This window comes from Procambarus clarkii, chromosome 41, assembly GCF_040958095.1.
Source record: "Procambarus clarkii isolate CNS0578487 chromosome 41, FALCON_Pclarkii_2.0, whole genome shotgun sequence".
In the NCBI taxonomy this organism is placed as follows: domain Eukaryota; kingdom Metazoa; phylum Arthropoda; class Malacostraca; order Decapoda; family Cambaridae; genus Procambarus; species Procambarus clarkii.
In genome coordinates this window covers 15,893,062-15,910,446 of record NC_091190.1, presented here as the reverse complement: position 1 = coordinate 15,910,446, position 17,385 = coordinate 15,893,062, and the positions used below count along the sequence as shown (strand labels likewise).

The 17,385-nt window shown below is 43.0% G+C and overlaps 1 protein-coding gene across 1 annotated transcript in view; it reads left to right on the top strand.

Moving 5' to 3' along the window:
- LOC123761019 (protein turtle homolog B) overlaps window positions 1-17,385 on the top strand; it is a 118,053-nt gene that overhangs the window by 85,622 nt on the left and 15,046 nt on the right. The window contains exons 8-14 of the mRNA XM_045746834.2: window positions 1,508-1,638; window positions 4,012-4,171; window positions 5,191-5,285; window positions 5,775-5,976; window positions 13,083-13,251; window positions 14,114-14,271; window positions 14,826-14,935. Coding sequence (XP_045602790.2) covers window positions 1,508-1,638; window positions 4,012-4,171; window positions 5,191-5,285; window positions 5,775-5,976; window positions 13,083-13,251; window positions 14,114-14,271; window positions 14,826-14,935 — 1,025 coding nt within the window. The remainder of the gene's footprint in view (window positions 1-1,507; window positions 1,639-4,011; window positions 4,172-5,190; window positions 5,286-5,774; window positions 5,977-13,082; window positions 13,252-14,113; window positions 14,272-14,825; window positions 14,936-17,385) is intronic.

Sequence of the window (17,385 nt, the reverse complement as noted above, 5' to 3'; positions counted from 1 at the left end):
ACCTTCACATGACATTTAAGGAAAGGCACCTCTGGACAACAGTGTTTCAAATTTTAACACTTTCCATCATATTTTCGTTGAGACCGTTTGATTTGCTGTAAAGGTAGATTTACTAAAATATTTTATGATAACTATCACCATAACACAGGGTATATACCTCACTTAAGCCCTTCCTTCTCCTCCTGAAAACGCATCACCAACGGTGTTGGTGATCATTTTCGTCATCGGCACTACGAGTGCCGTCAACGTTTCTTTCATCTCTTTCATTAATTTAACCATCGCCACTACAGCCAGAGTCACGTGACTTGTTATCAACACCACTGGGTTTTCTAAAACTGGGTTCTTTCACTGGAATGTAGATAATAAAATACCATTTTTAGATGTAAAATTTCATATGTATATAGTATTCAAAACGAACCAAGTTTTTCACGAGTTCAATTGCGTCACGGAGAAAGACGTAGCATTCGACAGTGATTAATTTGCGATATTAATCACTTGAGAAAGGACTGGCAGTCACGGAGCTGTTACAAATGGAGTAGTTTAGAGAGGGACGGGGATATCTAACCTAATCCTAAAGAATAAGCACCTCTCACATGGTGTGAGAAGATAGCTTGTATCATGTTCCGAGCCCAATCAGATATGTCCTAGAGAAGAGGGCGAGTTGCCATTGGCTTTAGAATATGGAAACTGAGGATGGGTTGAACAGGACACTGACCTACGAATAAAAAGTTATAATTTCATGCTGATGCTCCTCAAAGCATAGGGAGAGTAAACTGATCTCCCAATCAGCCATATTTGTGTAGGTGACGAATTGTTAGAGGAGAAACCTACCGCTTAAACATGTGACACTTGAGGCCGCGGCCCCAGGTGTGGAGTTATGACTATAGTCGACTATGAGGAGCAATGAGATAATAGGAAAGCATGGAACAGTCACGCTGCCGCCGTCCTCCACCTGCAATAGTTATCTGCCAACCGGCACATATATCGTCACACCATATGCAGCAAAAGCTAGCATACATATTAGTGGGGAAGGGGGGATTTGAATGGATCATTAAGGAATTAGCTACATGCACGAGCCATATGAGCTAAAAAGCTCCAGCTGTTATGTTAATCGTGCTTGTGGACGACATTTAATGTGTCATGTATTAGGTTAATAAATTGCTCTCCTTATATAAGCGATGTTAGATTCATGCAATCTATCGTTGCGTTGTCAAAATCCCATTAGCTGACCTTGGGCTTTATCTACTGCATATATCACATTACGGAAGTTTGTAGCTTCCTTTGCTGTTGCTGTGTCAGCCCTGTAGCATAATCCCACTGTTAATACGCTACCAATTTTCAGGTATAACATTGGACCAGAGATTTTCTTAGGATCTCAGGTTGCTTAATTCCTAATTGTTGGGTGCAGGAAAGTTCTGCAACGAAAGGACAATTATTACAACAACTAGACTCGCGTGACCTGTTATTACCACCATAACCACTCCACGTGTTCGTCATCCTCCTGCAGACGCACCAACGGCGAAGGCGGTGCTGGGGGCGTCGCTCAACCCGACAAACATCAGGGAAGGGGACGACGTCTACTTCGATTGTCATGTGGATGCCAACCCGCGAGCCTACAAGGTCGTCTGGAAACATAATGTAAGTGTTATAATTCCACAGCTTGGGGGTTTTCTTTCACATTCCTAAATTTAAACTTTTTGGTGGGTATGGCGACGGACTCGCTTCTTGCAGGAGCTTGCAGGATCGGCGTTCGACTAATGATAATACTAGTAGTTGGGAACCGTTCTTCCACTCAGTTTTTCTATCCCATCTTTTTATCTATCCGAGTATCACTTCAAGACGGTCTAGTCATACAGGCATAGAGCTCTCACTCTCTCTCTCTCTCTCTTGCTACCTGCCCTCAGGCTAGGCTCGTCCAAACGACCGTCAACCATAAATACACATTCATCAATTTTAATGTACTGCATATTCAAAATTGTATTACTCAATAAATTATTATTACACAATAGAATGTGATAAACACTTAGACCTAACTTTTAACCTAATAAAACATTTCAAATACGTATTTCACGTATATATGAAAAATGAAATACATATTTCAAATACAAACAAATTATTTGTATTTGAAATAGGCGGTTGAAACATTTATAGTGTTGCGATTCCAGCAGAGGTCGTCAGCGAAGCACTGTTCGAGAAACGTTCGAACGTCATCAGTTGTAAATCGTATATAAACCATTTTTCATTCATGAACGGGGGGGGGGGGAGCTTTGATTATGACGACGGGCTAGGTATATAGTTTGTTCTATTCTGTGCTTCTGCCTCTCCCTTTGTGCGTTGCTTTGCCGTGTGGCGTATTAGTTTCTAGTGCTTGGCGTCTCTCGTTTCGCGTTTTGGCTTGGCTTTTCGCCTTTCCTGGCTTCGCGATTCACCCTTCACGGGTACGCCGGGGCGCATCCGATCCCCCGATCGTCGTCGCCCCTAACTCAACAACAACAACAACAACATAGGTATATTGTTAGGTGTTATTCGAAGAGAGGGCATGAGCTAAACACTGACACACAAACATTGAAAGGTCATGAGCTGTGAGTTGCATGGGGGGGGGGGGGGGTTTCAGTCATAAACTAACCTGTCCTCCTAATACAGCGTCACATTTTGACACACACTCTACCTAAGGACAAAAACTGTCGTACTAGAAAATTGTATAGCAGATCGCGAAATTGACATACTGTCTCGTTTTCTGATTTGGGCCTTCTGATAGGTTAGGAGAGGGCACTTTATTACGACAGTTTTTTGACGTTGGGGAAACCTTAGGAGGACGGACGGCATAAACACGGGGTGGGGTTGGGGGCTGAATTAGCAAGCATTTGGCCAGTTTTTGTGAGAACGAGCTTCTGTATTTGCAGTGCTTGAGTGAAGAAGCAACTGCTCAAAGCGTGCAAGAATCACAAAGAATCAAATGCAAGTCATTAAACGCCATCTCGATACACGTGCTGGTTTTGAGTTATTATTTGCTTATACATACCTGAACTGTATAGCTCCCTTGCCTCCTTTGTTATTGTAAAAAAATACAAGCTGGAGTACTTAGCGCCGAGCTCACAATTATACATGATTATACTTACCTTGAGCTCAGAACACTCAAAACACAAACATTGTCACACATATATCTAATTTTCGTGTCTTGCAGCCCCTCCTCATAAACAATGACCAAGTGCTCGTTAATCCAGCGACAAAACTTCCTGTTTACGAATGAAAGACTTTTCAAACAACTCACAACTGATGTTCGAACTTTGTTTGAAAAGTGATTCGCCCTCTTCCTATATTCGATTCGCACCTTTCTAAATGCTTCACCCACGTTCAGTAAACTACGAAAAATTGCCAACCGAACCTAAACACCTAACTTAAATCAACCCGTCTTCTCAACTAATAAGTCTCACTTTGTACATTATGGTCCTGAAGTTACACATTACAAAGTACTATGACTAGTAGCTGCTGACAAATATCGACATTTTCTTTGCATCAGGTTAGGTTAGGTGTGGTGCTTGGGTTTGTCCGTTTTTAATTAGGTTATGAGTGTTTTTGTATGTTACGACAAATCAAGGCTGCCTAAGTAGGCAAAGCATTATACAAAATTCTATTATATAACAATATTAATTTATATGAGGAAATGTCGATTTCGAATTACAGTAAAACTGTTTAATGCTACATTGGCTTCCCGGCTTGCAGCCGTCTTTTAAAAATTGCTTTTTAAAAGAAATGACCAAATGATGTCCGTCGCCGCTTGGATGACTAAACCCTGAGAACGGAGTGGAATTTTCGGATAATAGTGTTAGTTGTTCAAACTCTCAGTCGCTGAAAACATTGATAATATTTACCGATAAGTTGAACAAACTGGTGAAATTATCAGCTATCCCAATAAAGCCAATTAAGGAGTGATGAGGAGCGTGTTGATGACAGTACAGACACGGGTATGAGGCCGTGGCTGTCCTGACGATGCTCTACTTGCTTGTTCAGGGTGTGGTGTTGCGGCAGGAGAAGGAGGGCGGTGTGCTGCTCAACAACATGAGCCTGGTGGTGCAGCAGGTGACCCGAGGTCACGCTGGACGCTACACCTGTCAGGCCAGTAACGTAGAAGGGGACTCTACCTCCACACCTGTCACTCTGGCTGTACAGTGTAAGTGTGTTCCATTCTATCATCCGCTGTTCTAAACCCAATGCAATACCTCTTTTCAATTGGATACTGGAAATACGTGAAATTATCTTTTGCAATAAAACATTTTTCAAGTATTTATGATTTTCTGCTCCGGTTGCAAGCTTTGCGTCATACCTTTGGCCCCATTGCCCACTACCTTCCCCCTCACTATTTCCAACTAGCCAAATATAAAGTAAAAATAGCAAAATCGCCTGTGCTGTTTTCCATCCACTAGGACTAGTCGGTACAGAGACTGCCTGATGGTTCAAGCTGATAGCATCGTTCCTTCACTTCGTGCTCATATTCCAGCTCTTAAGTCTACCCTTACCCAGTTCTTGGTGTGCCTTAATATCCCAGTTCATGGCCTATTTTCATATAGTGGCTCTTATTCTATCCACATATCCTACCACTTAGTATCCATATTTCAGCTCTTAGTTTTTATCCTTACATTCTAACTCTTAATATGGTCACATATCCCAGTTCCTGGTTTGTCTTTTAACCCCAGCCCATGGTCCGTCCTCATATCCCAGCTCATTGTCCGTCCTCATATCCCAGCTCATGGTCCGTCCTCATATCCCAGCTCATTGTCCGTCCTCATATCCCAGTTCATGGTCCGTCTTCATATCCCAGTTCATGGTCCGTCCTCATATCCCAGTTCATGGTCCGTCCTCATATCCCAGCTCATGGTCCGTCCTCATGTCCTAGCTCATGGTCCGTCCTCATATCCCAGTTCATGGTCCGTCCTCATATCCCAGTTCATGGTCCGTCCTCATATCCCAGCTCATGGTCCGTCCTCATGTCCTAGCTCATGGTCCGTCCTCATATCCCAGCTCATGATCCGTCCTCATATCCCAGCTCATGATCTCTCCTCATAGCCCACGTGAGAGCTACATAGGAATTTAACGCATTTTCCCGATAATCTGCTCCTAAGCTACCGCTGCTGGCCCTCACTCCCAACACGCGAGTCTCGTGTGTGACAATAATTGTGTCGCCCCATACAGACTCGCCCTTGTGTCGTCCTGGACAGGTGAAGACCTATGGTGTCTCCAAATTAGAAGAAGCTCAGGTGACCTGCCAGGTGGACGCTGTCCCTCAGGTGCGTCTTAGCATGCACTAACAGTTCGTTTGATAATATATATTTGTTTTCTTTCAATATTGCATTAAACTTCTACTCCAGTGATATAAACGTCTTGAGCTTATTCCAACATACAGTTGGAATAAAGAATTTGGACATAAATCCAGTTTTACACGCAGTTGGTGCCAGAACAGTGCTAATAAAGCTTATCTTTCTATAGGTGCAATTTAGGTATTATGTTGTCAGTAGAGTACCATAGGACGCTAATGATGTACAATGCTATGAAGCATGGGTTTAATTGTATGGGTTGTCGCAAATGTTATTGTAAATTTCACGGATGAACCACATAAAAATGAGTCGAGGAATATAAACAGGCGTATTCCTGTGCAAGGAGTGCATGATCATCACAAATCTACAGTATTGCAGTGTCCTTAATTGCTATGTCTGATAGGCCTTTATAAGCCTAGCTTCAAAAAACAGCTCTAAAGGCTCCATATCTGGGTGTTGCAGGTGTCTCGGTTCTATTGGACGTTCAACAACACAGCCGAGAGCGTAGACGTGCCCCAGGAGAGGTTTTCAATTGGACTTGGCAGCCGGAGCGTCGTCAAATACACGCCCATGTCAGACCTTGACTACGGGAGCCTATTGTGTACGGCAGAGAACATTGTCGGCCGCCAGACCGTGCCTTGTGTCTTCCATATTATACCTGCCAGTGAGTATAGCTAATGAATGTTTGTATTTGTTCGTTGCAATGAATATCTCGTATACTCAATATGTATTCCAAGCAGTCTCATACTGTAAATGAGTGTATTTGTTCCTTGCAACGAGCATATTTCTTAGCCACCAATAACTTTATATATCATGCTTACAAGCAAGGTGCGTGTACCAGCGAAAGTCATTAATATTCCCAAAACACCTATTGCCTTCCTGGCAGTGGTAATTTGAGACCCTCCTTTATTTATTATGAGTCTTAACTGCTGTGTGAGATAAAAAGCTCGTGATACTAGCAAACTAATATCATATATTCTACAGAGTTATATGATATGCATGTTTGTGCTGACCATGAACGCCGTTGAAATAATTACTTTATAAACAGCAAAGACAACGCAGTGAACTCGTCCATTGTCAACCCGTCCTCTCAACTAATAGGTCGCGTTTTGTATGTTACGGTAACCAACGTAGCAAATACAAACTACTATGAAAGTAGCGGTTCACAATATACACGCATTTCATGCATCCGTTCGATAGGTTCGGGGGGTTGCTTGGGTTTGTTCGTTTCTGGTTAAGTTAGAAGGATTTTGACATTGAAATCAAGAGAACACTGCAGCAGCAGTCACGATAGGCTTGTACTGGTGCCTATGTTATGATGTGGTAAAACACTGTTATTAAAGAGATATGTACGTATTTTTATAGAACTTATTTATGACGTCGAGTTGTACCATGACACAAGTCTGTGGGTTGGAAATATGTAAAAAAAATGGGAAATTTTGTTATTGTTCATTTTCATAATACACAAATTATTTGACATATACTGTAGGTAGAAATATTTGCATTAATAATGTTTCTGAATATTTAATGCGCATCTAATGCGTATACTAAGTTGCTATCAAGGGTGGCTGATCTTAGGAAGAGACAGAATTTTTGGGGTGTAGGAGGGGAACGTAGAGGATAACGTAAGAGGGAGAGTAAAGGAAATCGTATATATCAAAGGGTTTCCTTCTTATGAGACCTGACCTTGAAAGATGCACGCCTGGGTTGCAGAATATTTACCAGAATTTACCTAAGGGCCACTATCTCCCTACTATGCTCGACGGGGGCACGAGGCCAGTGGATTGTCAAACGTTCCCTATTATTGGATCCGTTAATTGTTACCAGAGCTATCACTAAGGCTAGTAAAATAAGTTGTAGGGCATTAAATGTGTGAAAGGAAAACCGATTCCGTTAAACTGCCTGCACCGGGTGGGGAGGTGGCAGGAATTGGTGCGTGTCACAAGTGGCTGTCCCTTGCTCGGGTTCCCTCCAGCCTCGACAGGTCCAGGAACAGATGTACAAGCACAGACACAACTCCCGTGCACGTACGCACACACAATCACGTACGCGCATGCACACATAGATACTCACACGCACACACGGACACAAACATACTCAAAAACTCTCACCAATTCTAAAAAACAAGCCTTTCCTTTCTCAACAGACCGCAAACCCTCACTAATTGCGTTCGTTATACTTAGGGGTGGGGAGTTGTCTGTCTGTCTAAGAGACGAGCCTGGGCGGACAGCCAGGTATATTGAGGGACAGGTGGACGGATACCATAAGCATACTTGGAGCCAAGGTGCAGACTGTCACAGTAAATGCCTAAGGCTGACTATGTCTGTCTAACACACGTATTCTTTATTGGTATAATTTGTTACCTAGTTCGCCTTAGACATTTATGAGTTTAACATTATTTCTAAGTATGCTTATGGTCCCCTGTTATCTGTTTCTTAATATGCTCGGTAGCCCTTCCAGGCTCGTCCCTTAGACACACAGACAGGCGGACAGACAACCCCAAGCATAATGGTACAGAAATATGATCAAACGGACACAGGAAGAGGAGGAATAGAGAACATGGGGAAGAGAGGGTGTGAAAGAGAAGAGAGAAAGAGGGGGATGTAGGGTGAGATAAAGAAACACACGGATACAGAGGTATTGTCTTAAAAATAAATACACAAGGACACTGTGCATCATTAACAAGGTAGATGTTTGGAAGATGGGATCATAATATAGTTTATCTTCCCCATATACTCATGTCCACAGAATTCTGCTGGTAGTTATTCATTATTATACGTGAATAAGCCGTCAGTGGGGTGGAGAAACACCCCTCCACTCTAAGTAACATATTCAAATCTCTTTTTTTCTTGTTCTCAATTTCATCAAAATGAAATGATCAAAATCTAAAATATGGACAAAAATAATAAATACCACTACATACCATATATCCTAACCAGGAGAACCCAATCTAAACTAACCTACCCTATCCCCATCCTATTTTATCCCTACAGTCTATCTTCATATCCCAGCTCACAGTCTGTCCTTGTATCCCAAATCACAGCCTGTCCTCGAATCCCACCTCACAGTCTGTCCTCTTATCAAAGCTCATAGACTGTCCTTGTATCCCAACTCATAATCTGTCCTCAGATCCCAGCTCATAAACTGTCCTCTAATACAAGCTCTCACGAGCACATTAAACACCCCAGCACACCACCAACACCCCAGCACACTACCAACACCCCAGCACACCTCCACGCGTGCCCTGCAACACCTACGAAGAAGATTGCTCCCGTTAACGTTTTTATAGAAAGTTAATGAACCATCATAACCATATTACTCCACAGGGCGAAATTTTTATCTTGACGTTCAGGAAATCTTGCTTCAGTTTTCGTCAGCGTAACATTAGACCTTAACACAGGGAGACCAGGTTTGGTGAGCCGAAATACACAGATTTATTTTGCTTTGGATATCTGACTTAACCTCTGAAACGGTACGTAGATTGCGTAGTAATTAGTAAGGTTCACGTATCTACTGATCTGTTCGCGTACCTAATGATGTGTTCACGTCCCTACTGATGTGTTTACGTACCTACTGATTGGTTTATGTGCATACTAGTTGAAATATTATCCCAGACAAACGTAAACGGAATACTATGTGCTAATGTTGTATACCTCAGTTTGTATGTGCTCAGTGTGCAGCATTAAAAAATAGTATCTCACAAGTCAAGCCTGGCCTCGGGCCGGGCTTGGGGAGTAGAAGAACTCCCAGAACTCCATCAACCAGGTATCAACCAGTATATAAATATATAAATATATATATATATATATATATATATATATATATATATATATATATATATATATATAAATATATAAATATATATATATATATATATATATATATATATATATATATATATATATATATATATATATATATATATATATATATTCTACTGTGCTTAGCACCATGTTATATCCTCTTATACTGAGATGATTAGGTAACATATGGATGAATGGCATTACATGGGGGATATTAATAAGGTATTAAATTAATACCTATCATGAATCTCCTATCTTCCCATATAAGATGGGAAGATAGGAGACGCAGACGACTGTAAACCCTTCAAATTGATCTAGGTAACATAGGTGCTGGGAGCGTCAAGTGGCAAATGTAATTCAATGTGAATAAATGCCATGTTATGGAATGTGGAGTCAGAGAAAATACACTACACACAACGTACAAATTATGTAGAAAGGAATTACAGAACTCAAATAAAGAACGAGACTTAGGGGGTGGTTTTGAATACCAAGCTGTCGTCAGAGGAACATATAAAGAAAATTGTGAGAGGAGCGTTTGTGTCACTTTCCAACTTCAGACATGCTTTTAATTATATGGACTGTGAAATACTAAAGAAACTGTTCATGACTTTTGTGAGACCAAAATTGGAATATGCAGCAGTTGCATGGTGCCCAAATCTCAAGCAGCACATAAATAAAACTGGAGAAGGTACAACGGCATGCTACAAAACGGCTTCCGGAACCGAAAACCAAAAGTTATGAGGTGAGACTAGAGGCGTTAAACATGCCAAACCTAGAAGATAGAAGAGAGGTGATATGATCACCACTTACAAAATACATCGAGGAATACACCAAATTGACATAGAGGAATTCCTGAAACCAGAAACTTCACGAACAAAAGGACACAGATTCAAACGAAGAAAACAGAGGTGCCGAAAAAATATTATACAATTTTATTTCGTAAACAGTGTGGTAGACGATTGGAAAGAACTAAGTGAGAAGGTGGTGGAGGCCAAACCCGTCAGTAGTTTCAAAGCGATGTACGACTGACAAAGAGTACTGGGAAGACGGGAGACACACACACACACACACACACACACACACACACACACACACACACACACACACACACACACACACACACACACACACACACACACAAGTAATGTGGTGGAGGCTAACTCCATACACAGTTTCAAGTATAGATATGATAGAGCTCAGTAGGCTCAGGCACCTGCACACCTGTTAATTGACGGTTGAGAGGCTGGATCAAAGAGCCAGAGCTCAACCCCCGCAAGCACAAATAGGTGAGTACAAATAGATGAGTACACACACACACATACTTGCACTATAAAAAATTAACTATGTTATTTAGGTAAATAAATTTAGCGTATATTATTATTAATGTTGTATCATAAACTTTCAGGAATAGAAAATAATTTGTCAGTATAATTATGTCCTCAGATTAGGAATATTTTCTGCCGGTTCATTGTGTAGATTATACCTGCCTCAAATAATTACCAGCGCGTTAAATTAACTACATGTTATTAAACAATTTGTTGACTCTTAACCACAGCGTTTACCCTTCAGCCCAACTAGGCTAGGACGTAACATTTATAATGGTGAAGGAGATATTAGTGCGAGTATTCAGGTCCCGCCTGACTGGCCTTCTCTCACAGACGCCAGCTTACTGGCTTCACTCGACTGTTGTTGCAAGCTTCACCTGACTGTTGCTGTAGGCTTCACCTGAGTGTTATTGCTGGGATTCATCTGACAGTGTCTGCAGGCTTCATGTGACATTTGGTGACAACGCGTGTAAATGATCATTCCGAGAATTTCAACTTACATAAGACCTCTGACTTCGGACACGATCTCATCCTCTGGGTCCCAAAAAACCATTAAGAGCCTCTGAAGATCACTTAAGATGCAACCTGTTCTCACACTTAAAGCTCTGCAATTCTGACGTTTTCGACCACAGCGTCAAAATTCCCGCCTTTTTTCGAAATTGAAAGCATCTAGGTATTGACGCTGGGACCAATGAACGCCCACCTCGATAGGTTAGGAGGGTTGCCTTCGTTCGAACGTTTTCTCGTTATGGAAACCCGCTTCAAACTTTACGTTGATAAATCACGAGAACGGGCGGAACGAAAGCGACAAGTACCGTATCAATCTACGAGAATATCGTCATAATATGCAGTCAACTGCAGATCAGCTCCCCAACAGGCTTTCGATGCAAAGTTGCAGAGAAGATAAGCTTCGTAATGACGTACCAACGGAAGTTCAGAGAACGATAGTTCTGCTTGACACACAAGTTAGTGAAAGTTTATTAGACTCTATATTCTTAAATTGTTTGGCAGAGCTTTTTGGTGGGTTGATAAGGCTTCATATTAGAATGTCTCGCAAACCGTGTTTGCGAAAGTTTACTACTATTCTTAGATTGCAAGAAAGCAATCTTTATACACAAGGTTAAGAAACTAACAGGAAAACTTTTTAAAGAATATTTAGATAGATGGAAGACGTCCTTATGCATAGAATGTAAAGAGGAAAGAAATCAGACTAAGAGAACCGGGGGTTAGGTCTTTTGGTCCCACAGTGTTTTCCTTATATGTAAATACCATTGCTGACGATCCACACTCCTTTGTGTCACTTAACAGATGACGCCAAGCTGATGAGAATCACCAGGCGGAGCAGTGACTTGAAGATAATCCAGGCACATCCTCCTGTCAGTCGAATCATTTGACTGCAAGATAATCCACTCACACGTCTCTGACATTCAATTTAAATAATTTTCAAGATATTCCAGGTTCACGTTTCTGTCAGGCGGGTCAAGTCTTTTCTTGACCTCGACCTTAATAAATAGACATGCATAGTCTGTGACCTTTATAAGGGGGGACACATTAATGGGAGAAACCTTTCAGTGTTCATCTACTTGGACTGGTCGGTACAATCTTCGAATCTGGCTCTTGCAGGGTTCGATATCCGATGATTCAAGTGTTTGGGCACCGTTCCATCACCATCCTTATATCCGAGCTCCTTGTCCTCATATTTCTTCCACATGTTATATAGTCATATTGGCTAAAGGTTTTTTGTTTTCATGAATTCCTTTCCCTTCCCGGTGTTAATGGAAAAAAGTGAACCTGTAAGTGGACATATTCCTGACCCTGACACAAGAGGTACACACAAATAGAATCACGTCATCTATGTCAATGAAAATCAGAATAGCCCTCAGTAATCTCTAGACTAATACTATCAGAACGCTGTGTACCATCTAATCCAACAGTTTATAGTGCTGGTACGTTAAATGCTCAACAGTAAAATTGTAACTGAAAGTTGAACTTAACATAGCTTGAAGAAAGAAGAGTGTAATAGGAAATGATACAGAAGAGCAAGATATTTTAAAGGGAACATTAAGTTTACATAATTTAGACCGACTAAAACATAACGAAACGGCCTTTGTGAACTTTTGGTATGCAGATGGGCCGCGCGGGTTGTGAGGAAGCACTTCTTCAGTGTGTGAATTTATTAAAGTATAGAGATGAGACCAACTCAACCCTGAAAGTTCTGCTAGGTAAGTAATATTATGTTAATACCGTTTGGTAAGCATGTACACTCCTTCCCACCCTGGGTCAGGATTTCCAAGCATTTATGCATCCATTTATGAAGCCTGTACATCTTTTAACAATCATGGCGGCTTCGTTTACACTTATTGAAGAGTTTGAGCTCCGAAGCGCTACGACGATTTTTAAAACAATAAATAACCTTGTATTGTGATGGCTCGAAGTCCATAAACCGTTTACTAAATGTAAATAAAGTCATGATTGTTAAAAGATGTGCAACTTTCGAGAGTGAATGTGTATATAATTCACGAATTCTGGCCCAGCTCTTCTCTTAAACCTAATCCTTACAAAACCATCGACAAAACATTCGTCGTTGCCACTACCCCTGGCGTCATAATATTCACGGCTGTTCCCCACCTCTGATCCCGCAGCTCAGCCAGAGTCTCCTACCAACTGCTCGCTGTACAACGTGTCTGCCAGCAGCCTGGCTGTGACCTGCGACCCTGGCTTCGACGGCGGCCTCAACCAAACCTTCGCCATGGAGGTTTACGGCACCAACCCGCATTCGTTGAAGGCCAACATTACCTCCAAGGTGCCCAGGTGAGGGATGATGGGTCCTTGGCTTCTTATGAACCTTCCAATCATTGACATACTTAGAGAGCTGAAATGCATACAGCCAGTTAATATATTACAGACCTATAGGTCCTTATATTTTTCTCTATTCTATTTCGAGTGTAATCTCTTCTCTTCTTTTGTCTCATTTGTTTTCTTCTCATCCCTACTATAGTCTTCTCATGTCCTTTGGTCCATATCTTTTCCTTCGTTGTCTCGCTTCTCCTCACCATTTTCTCGTCTTTTCTCACTTTTCACTTTTGATGACCCTTCTTTCTTGCTTGTAAAACTCATCCACTGGATGCAGTAAACAATACATAATAAGTTGGTCATTTTGATTAAGGTAGGGAGGGTCACTGCCTGGTGACACTATCACAGAGTCGAGACTACTGGCTCCCAATCCTGGCTTGCTGTACGGACCAATGTGTACAGTCTACAAAATCCACAGCACTTCAAACATGATGCAACTGATGCATCAACGAATCAACAGTACAGCTCTAATGACAACCAAGATCAATGAGTCATGATCACAGTGCTTCATGCCTTCATTATTTTTTAGGAAATATAATCATCGAAATGATCGATAGACAACGACAATAGCCAAATTATTCAACCGAAATTTGTGCATGAGAACATCACAATGAGAATGGAAGCAACAGCTTTTATAAAACAGCATTTCCAAAATACAAACCTTGTCCCAAACATCTCTGTCCATCACCCATTAACTCTCAACAAGAGACTCGTTTCCAAGACACAAAACCTCGCATCTCTCACATTTCTCACCCCCTCCCCCCCTCTATAATAACGAGTTCCTGCATCGAGCTAACGAGGACGGTGGTGTGGTCGACAGGTTTGTGGTGACGGGTCTGGACAACGAGTCGCAGTTCCAGCTGATCGTGTACGCCGGGAACGCCAAGGGCCGCAGCGGCATCTCCAGACTGGTGGCCCTCACGCACAAGCTGCCGGTGAAGCAGCTGGAGACACGCCTAGGGACCAGTGGCTCTGCTGGTGAGTGGGTGCAGGGAGAGGGAGGAAGGTCAGAGGGCTGGAGGATGGGGGAGTGTAACATTGAGAGAGAGAATGAAATATAATATAATATTATATATATATACATATATATATATATATATATATATATATATATATATATATATATATATATATATATATATATATATATATAATGTAATTAAAGATCCGTCAAGGATTCGAACCTAGGCCGCCACGACATGAATTCATCTTGCAGCCCTGTGCTATACCCACTCTGCCAGTGATAATGTTTAATGTGTAGGGCGGTACTGAGACCCACATGCATCCTGGCGGTCTAGGTTCGAATCCTCTCTAAGGCCCCTCTACCCTCCGGGTAGAGGGCCCACCTACCGGAACTCTCCTGCCACGAACCGGGTCCAGTCCTTCCCACGCTTCTGTTCTCCCGCCAGAGAGAGAGAAGGAGAGGGGAGAAGGAGTGGAAGAGAGAGAGGTGGAGTTAGAGATAAATGGCGAGAGGAAGTGAAATTTATAGAGAAAGGGAGTCTTGCTTCACCACTCCTCCACCCCTGCAGGAGTATCGCAGGACGCCTTGGCGGTGGAGGTGACACCGCTGCTGGGAGTCCTTGCTGGGATCATCCTCGTCCTCGCCGTCATCGCTATCGTCATCATCGTCATCCTCAGGGTAAGATGATAGGACGTTGTCAGCTCTTATGGTAAGATGATCGGACGTTGGTCAGTTCCCACGGTAAGCTGATCGTACGTTGTGTGTGTATCGTGCAAAGAAACACTCCAGTCACTACTGCTCCCTTGACACCATAATGAACACGAGAAACGGTCAAATCATTCACCAGCGAGGCGCGTGAACCTCGTTTTCTCATTGTTAAAACAATTTCGACCAAGGTTAGGTTTGGTCGAAATGGATAAGTTAAAGTTAGATTGAGTAATATGAGATTAGATTAGATTCGATTAGCTTCAGTTAATTTAAGGTTTTTAACGCATCAAAATGTCCTTAGCTAGTCGACCTATTAAGGATATAACCTGCAAAACGGTTTGACGGTGATTTGTATCAGGTTTTAGTTACTTGGGCAGACTTCCTGCCCCGAAGACCAAGAATTTTCCCAGGAGTCGGGAAACTCTTTTGGCTTTCCCTTGATTGCAAACATCAAGATCTCGGACTGGAAATAGTGGGAGAAAGACATCGTCTGATGCCTGTTGTGTTCTCCAGGATAAATGTTGAATGCTAACAATAGTGGATATATCTGACTGAGACTGATAGATTTTGATAAGGGAAAACAGGGACTATGAAGATGGAGCTGCCGTATGTGTATACATGGAGGGTGTGGGTGTGTACAGGAAGGATGGAGAAGGGGTGTGTTTGTGGGTTTGTACTCGCAGGGAGGCGATGGAAAGGGTGTGTGTGTGTGTGTGTGTGTGTGTGTGTGTGTGTGTGTGTGTGTGTGTGTGTGTGTGTGTGTGTGTGTGTGTGTGTGTGTGTGTGCTATCAAGTCCAATATGATAGCTCAAGAAATGAGGCACGATTATCTGGTGGAAATCTATAAAGAAGCTGGAAATGAGTTAGATGAAATCTACACTGATGGAACATCTAACCCTATCAATGGCAGGGCTGGTGCAACATACACTGTAATTAGGAATAATGCCTTACAACGCGGAAATGAAAGAAAAGTCCGTATTGAGAGCAATGGCTCTTCAACACAAGCAGAGCTAAATGCCATTGTTATGCCACCACTGTCTCCACTCACCACCACCACCACCGTCTACACTCAACACCACCACCACCACCACCGTCTCCACTCACCACCACCACCACCACCCACCGTCTCCACTCACCACCACCACCACCACCCACCGTCTCCACTCACCACCACCACAACCACCACTACCACCACCGTCTCCACTCACTACCACCACCACCACCAGTAGCACATCCACTACCACCACCACAAGGACCTCCACAACCATCACCTCCACCACCACCACCACAACCAACACCAGGTCCTCCACTACCACCATTAGCTCCTTCACCGCTCACCATCACCACCAACAACACAAACTACCACACTATACCACACACCACTACCCCGCTACACCACACCACAACTACTACACCAATCCACACACTTCCACTACAACGCTACACCACACAACCACCACCACCAATACCACACAACCACCACCACCAACACCACCACTACAAACTACTACTACCACACTACACCACACCACCACCAACACTACACACTACCACACTACACCACAACACCACCAACACCACACATTACCACACTACACCACACCACCACCACACACCACCACTACCACACCAAACCACACACCACCACTACCACACTACACCACACCACCAACAACACCACACATCACCACTTCCACACCACCACCACACTACCACTACCACACCATCACCACACTACCACACTACACTACACTCCACCACCACACACTACCTCTACCACACTACACCACACCACCACCACCACACACCACTACCACACTACACCACACCACCACTAACACCACACTACACCACACCACCACCAACACCACACGTCACCACTACCACACCACCACTACACTGCCACACTACACTACCACTACCATACTACACACCAACACCACACTACCACTACCACACTACACACCACCATCACACACTACCTCTAGCACATTACACCACTTCACCACCACACACACTACCTCTACCACACTACACCACACCACCACCATACACTACCTCTACCACAATACACCACACCACCACCATACACTACCTCTACCACAATACACCACCACACACACTCCACACTACACATCACACACCACAATTACTACACCACCCCACCACACCACCTCACCACACTACCTCACCACCACACCACACTACCGCCACACCACCACCACTACCACACAATTACCATGCCACACTACCACACCACCATTACCATATCACCACATAACCCAACCACACTTTCAGACAACCTCCACCATACTACCACACAACCCCACCCCACAACCCCACCACATTACTACACCACGTCACCACACCACCATTACCACACCACCCCACCACAAAACCACTACCACTACCACATCACC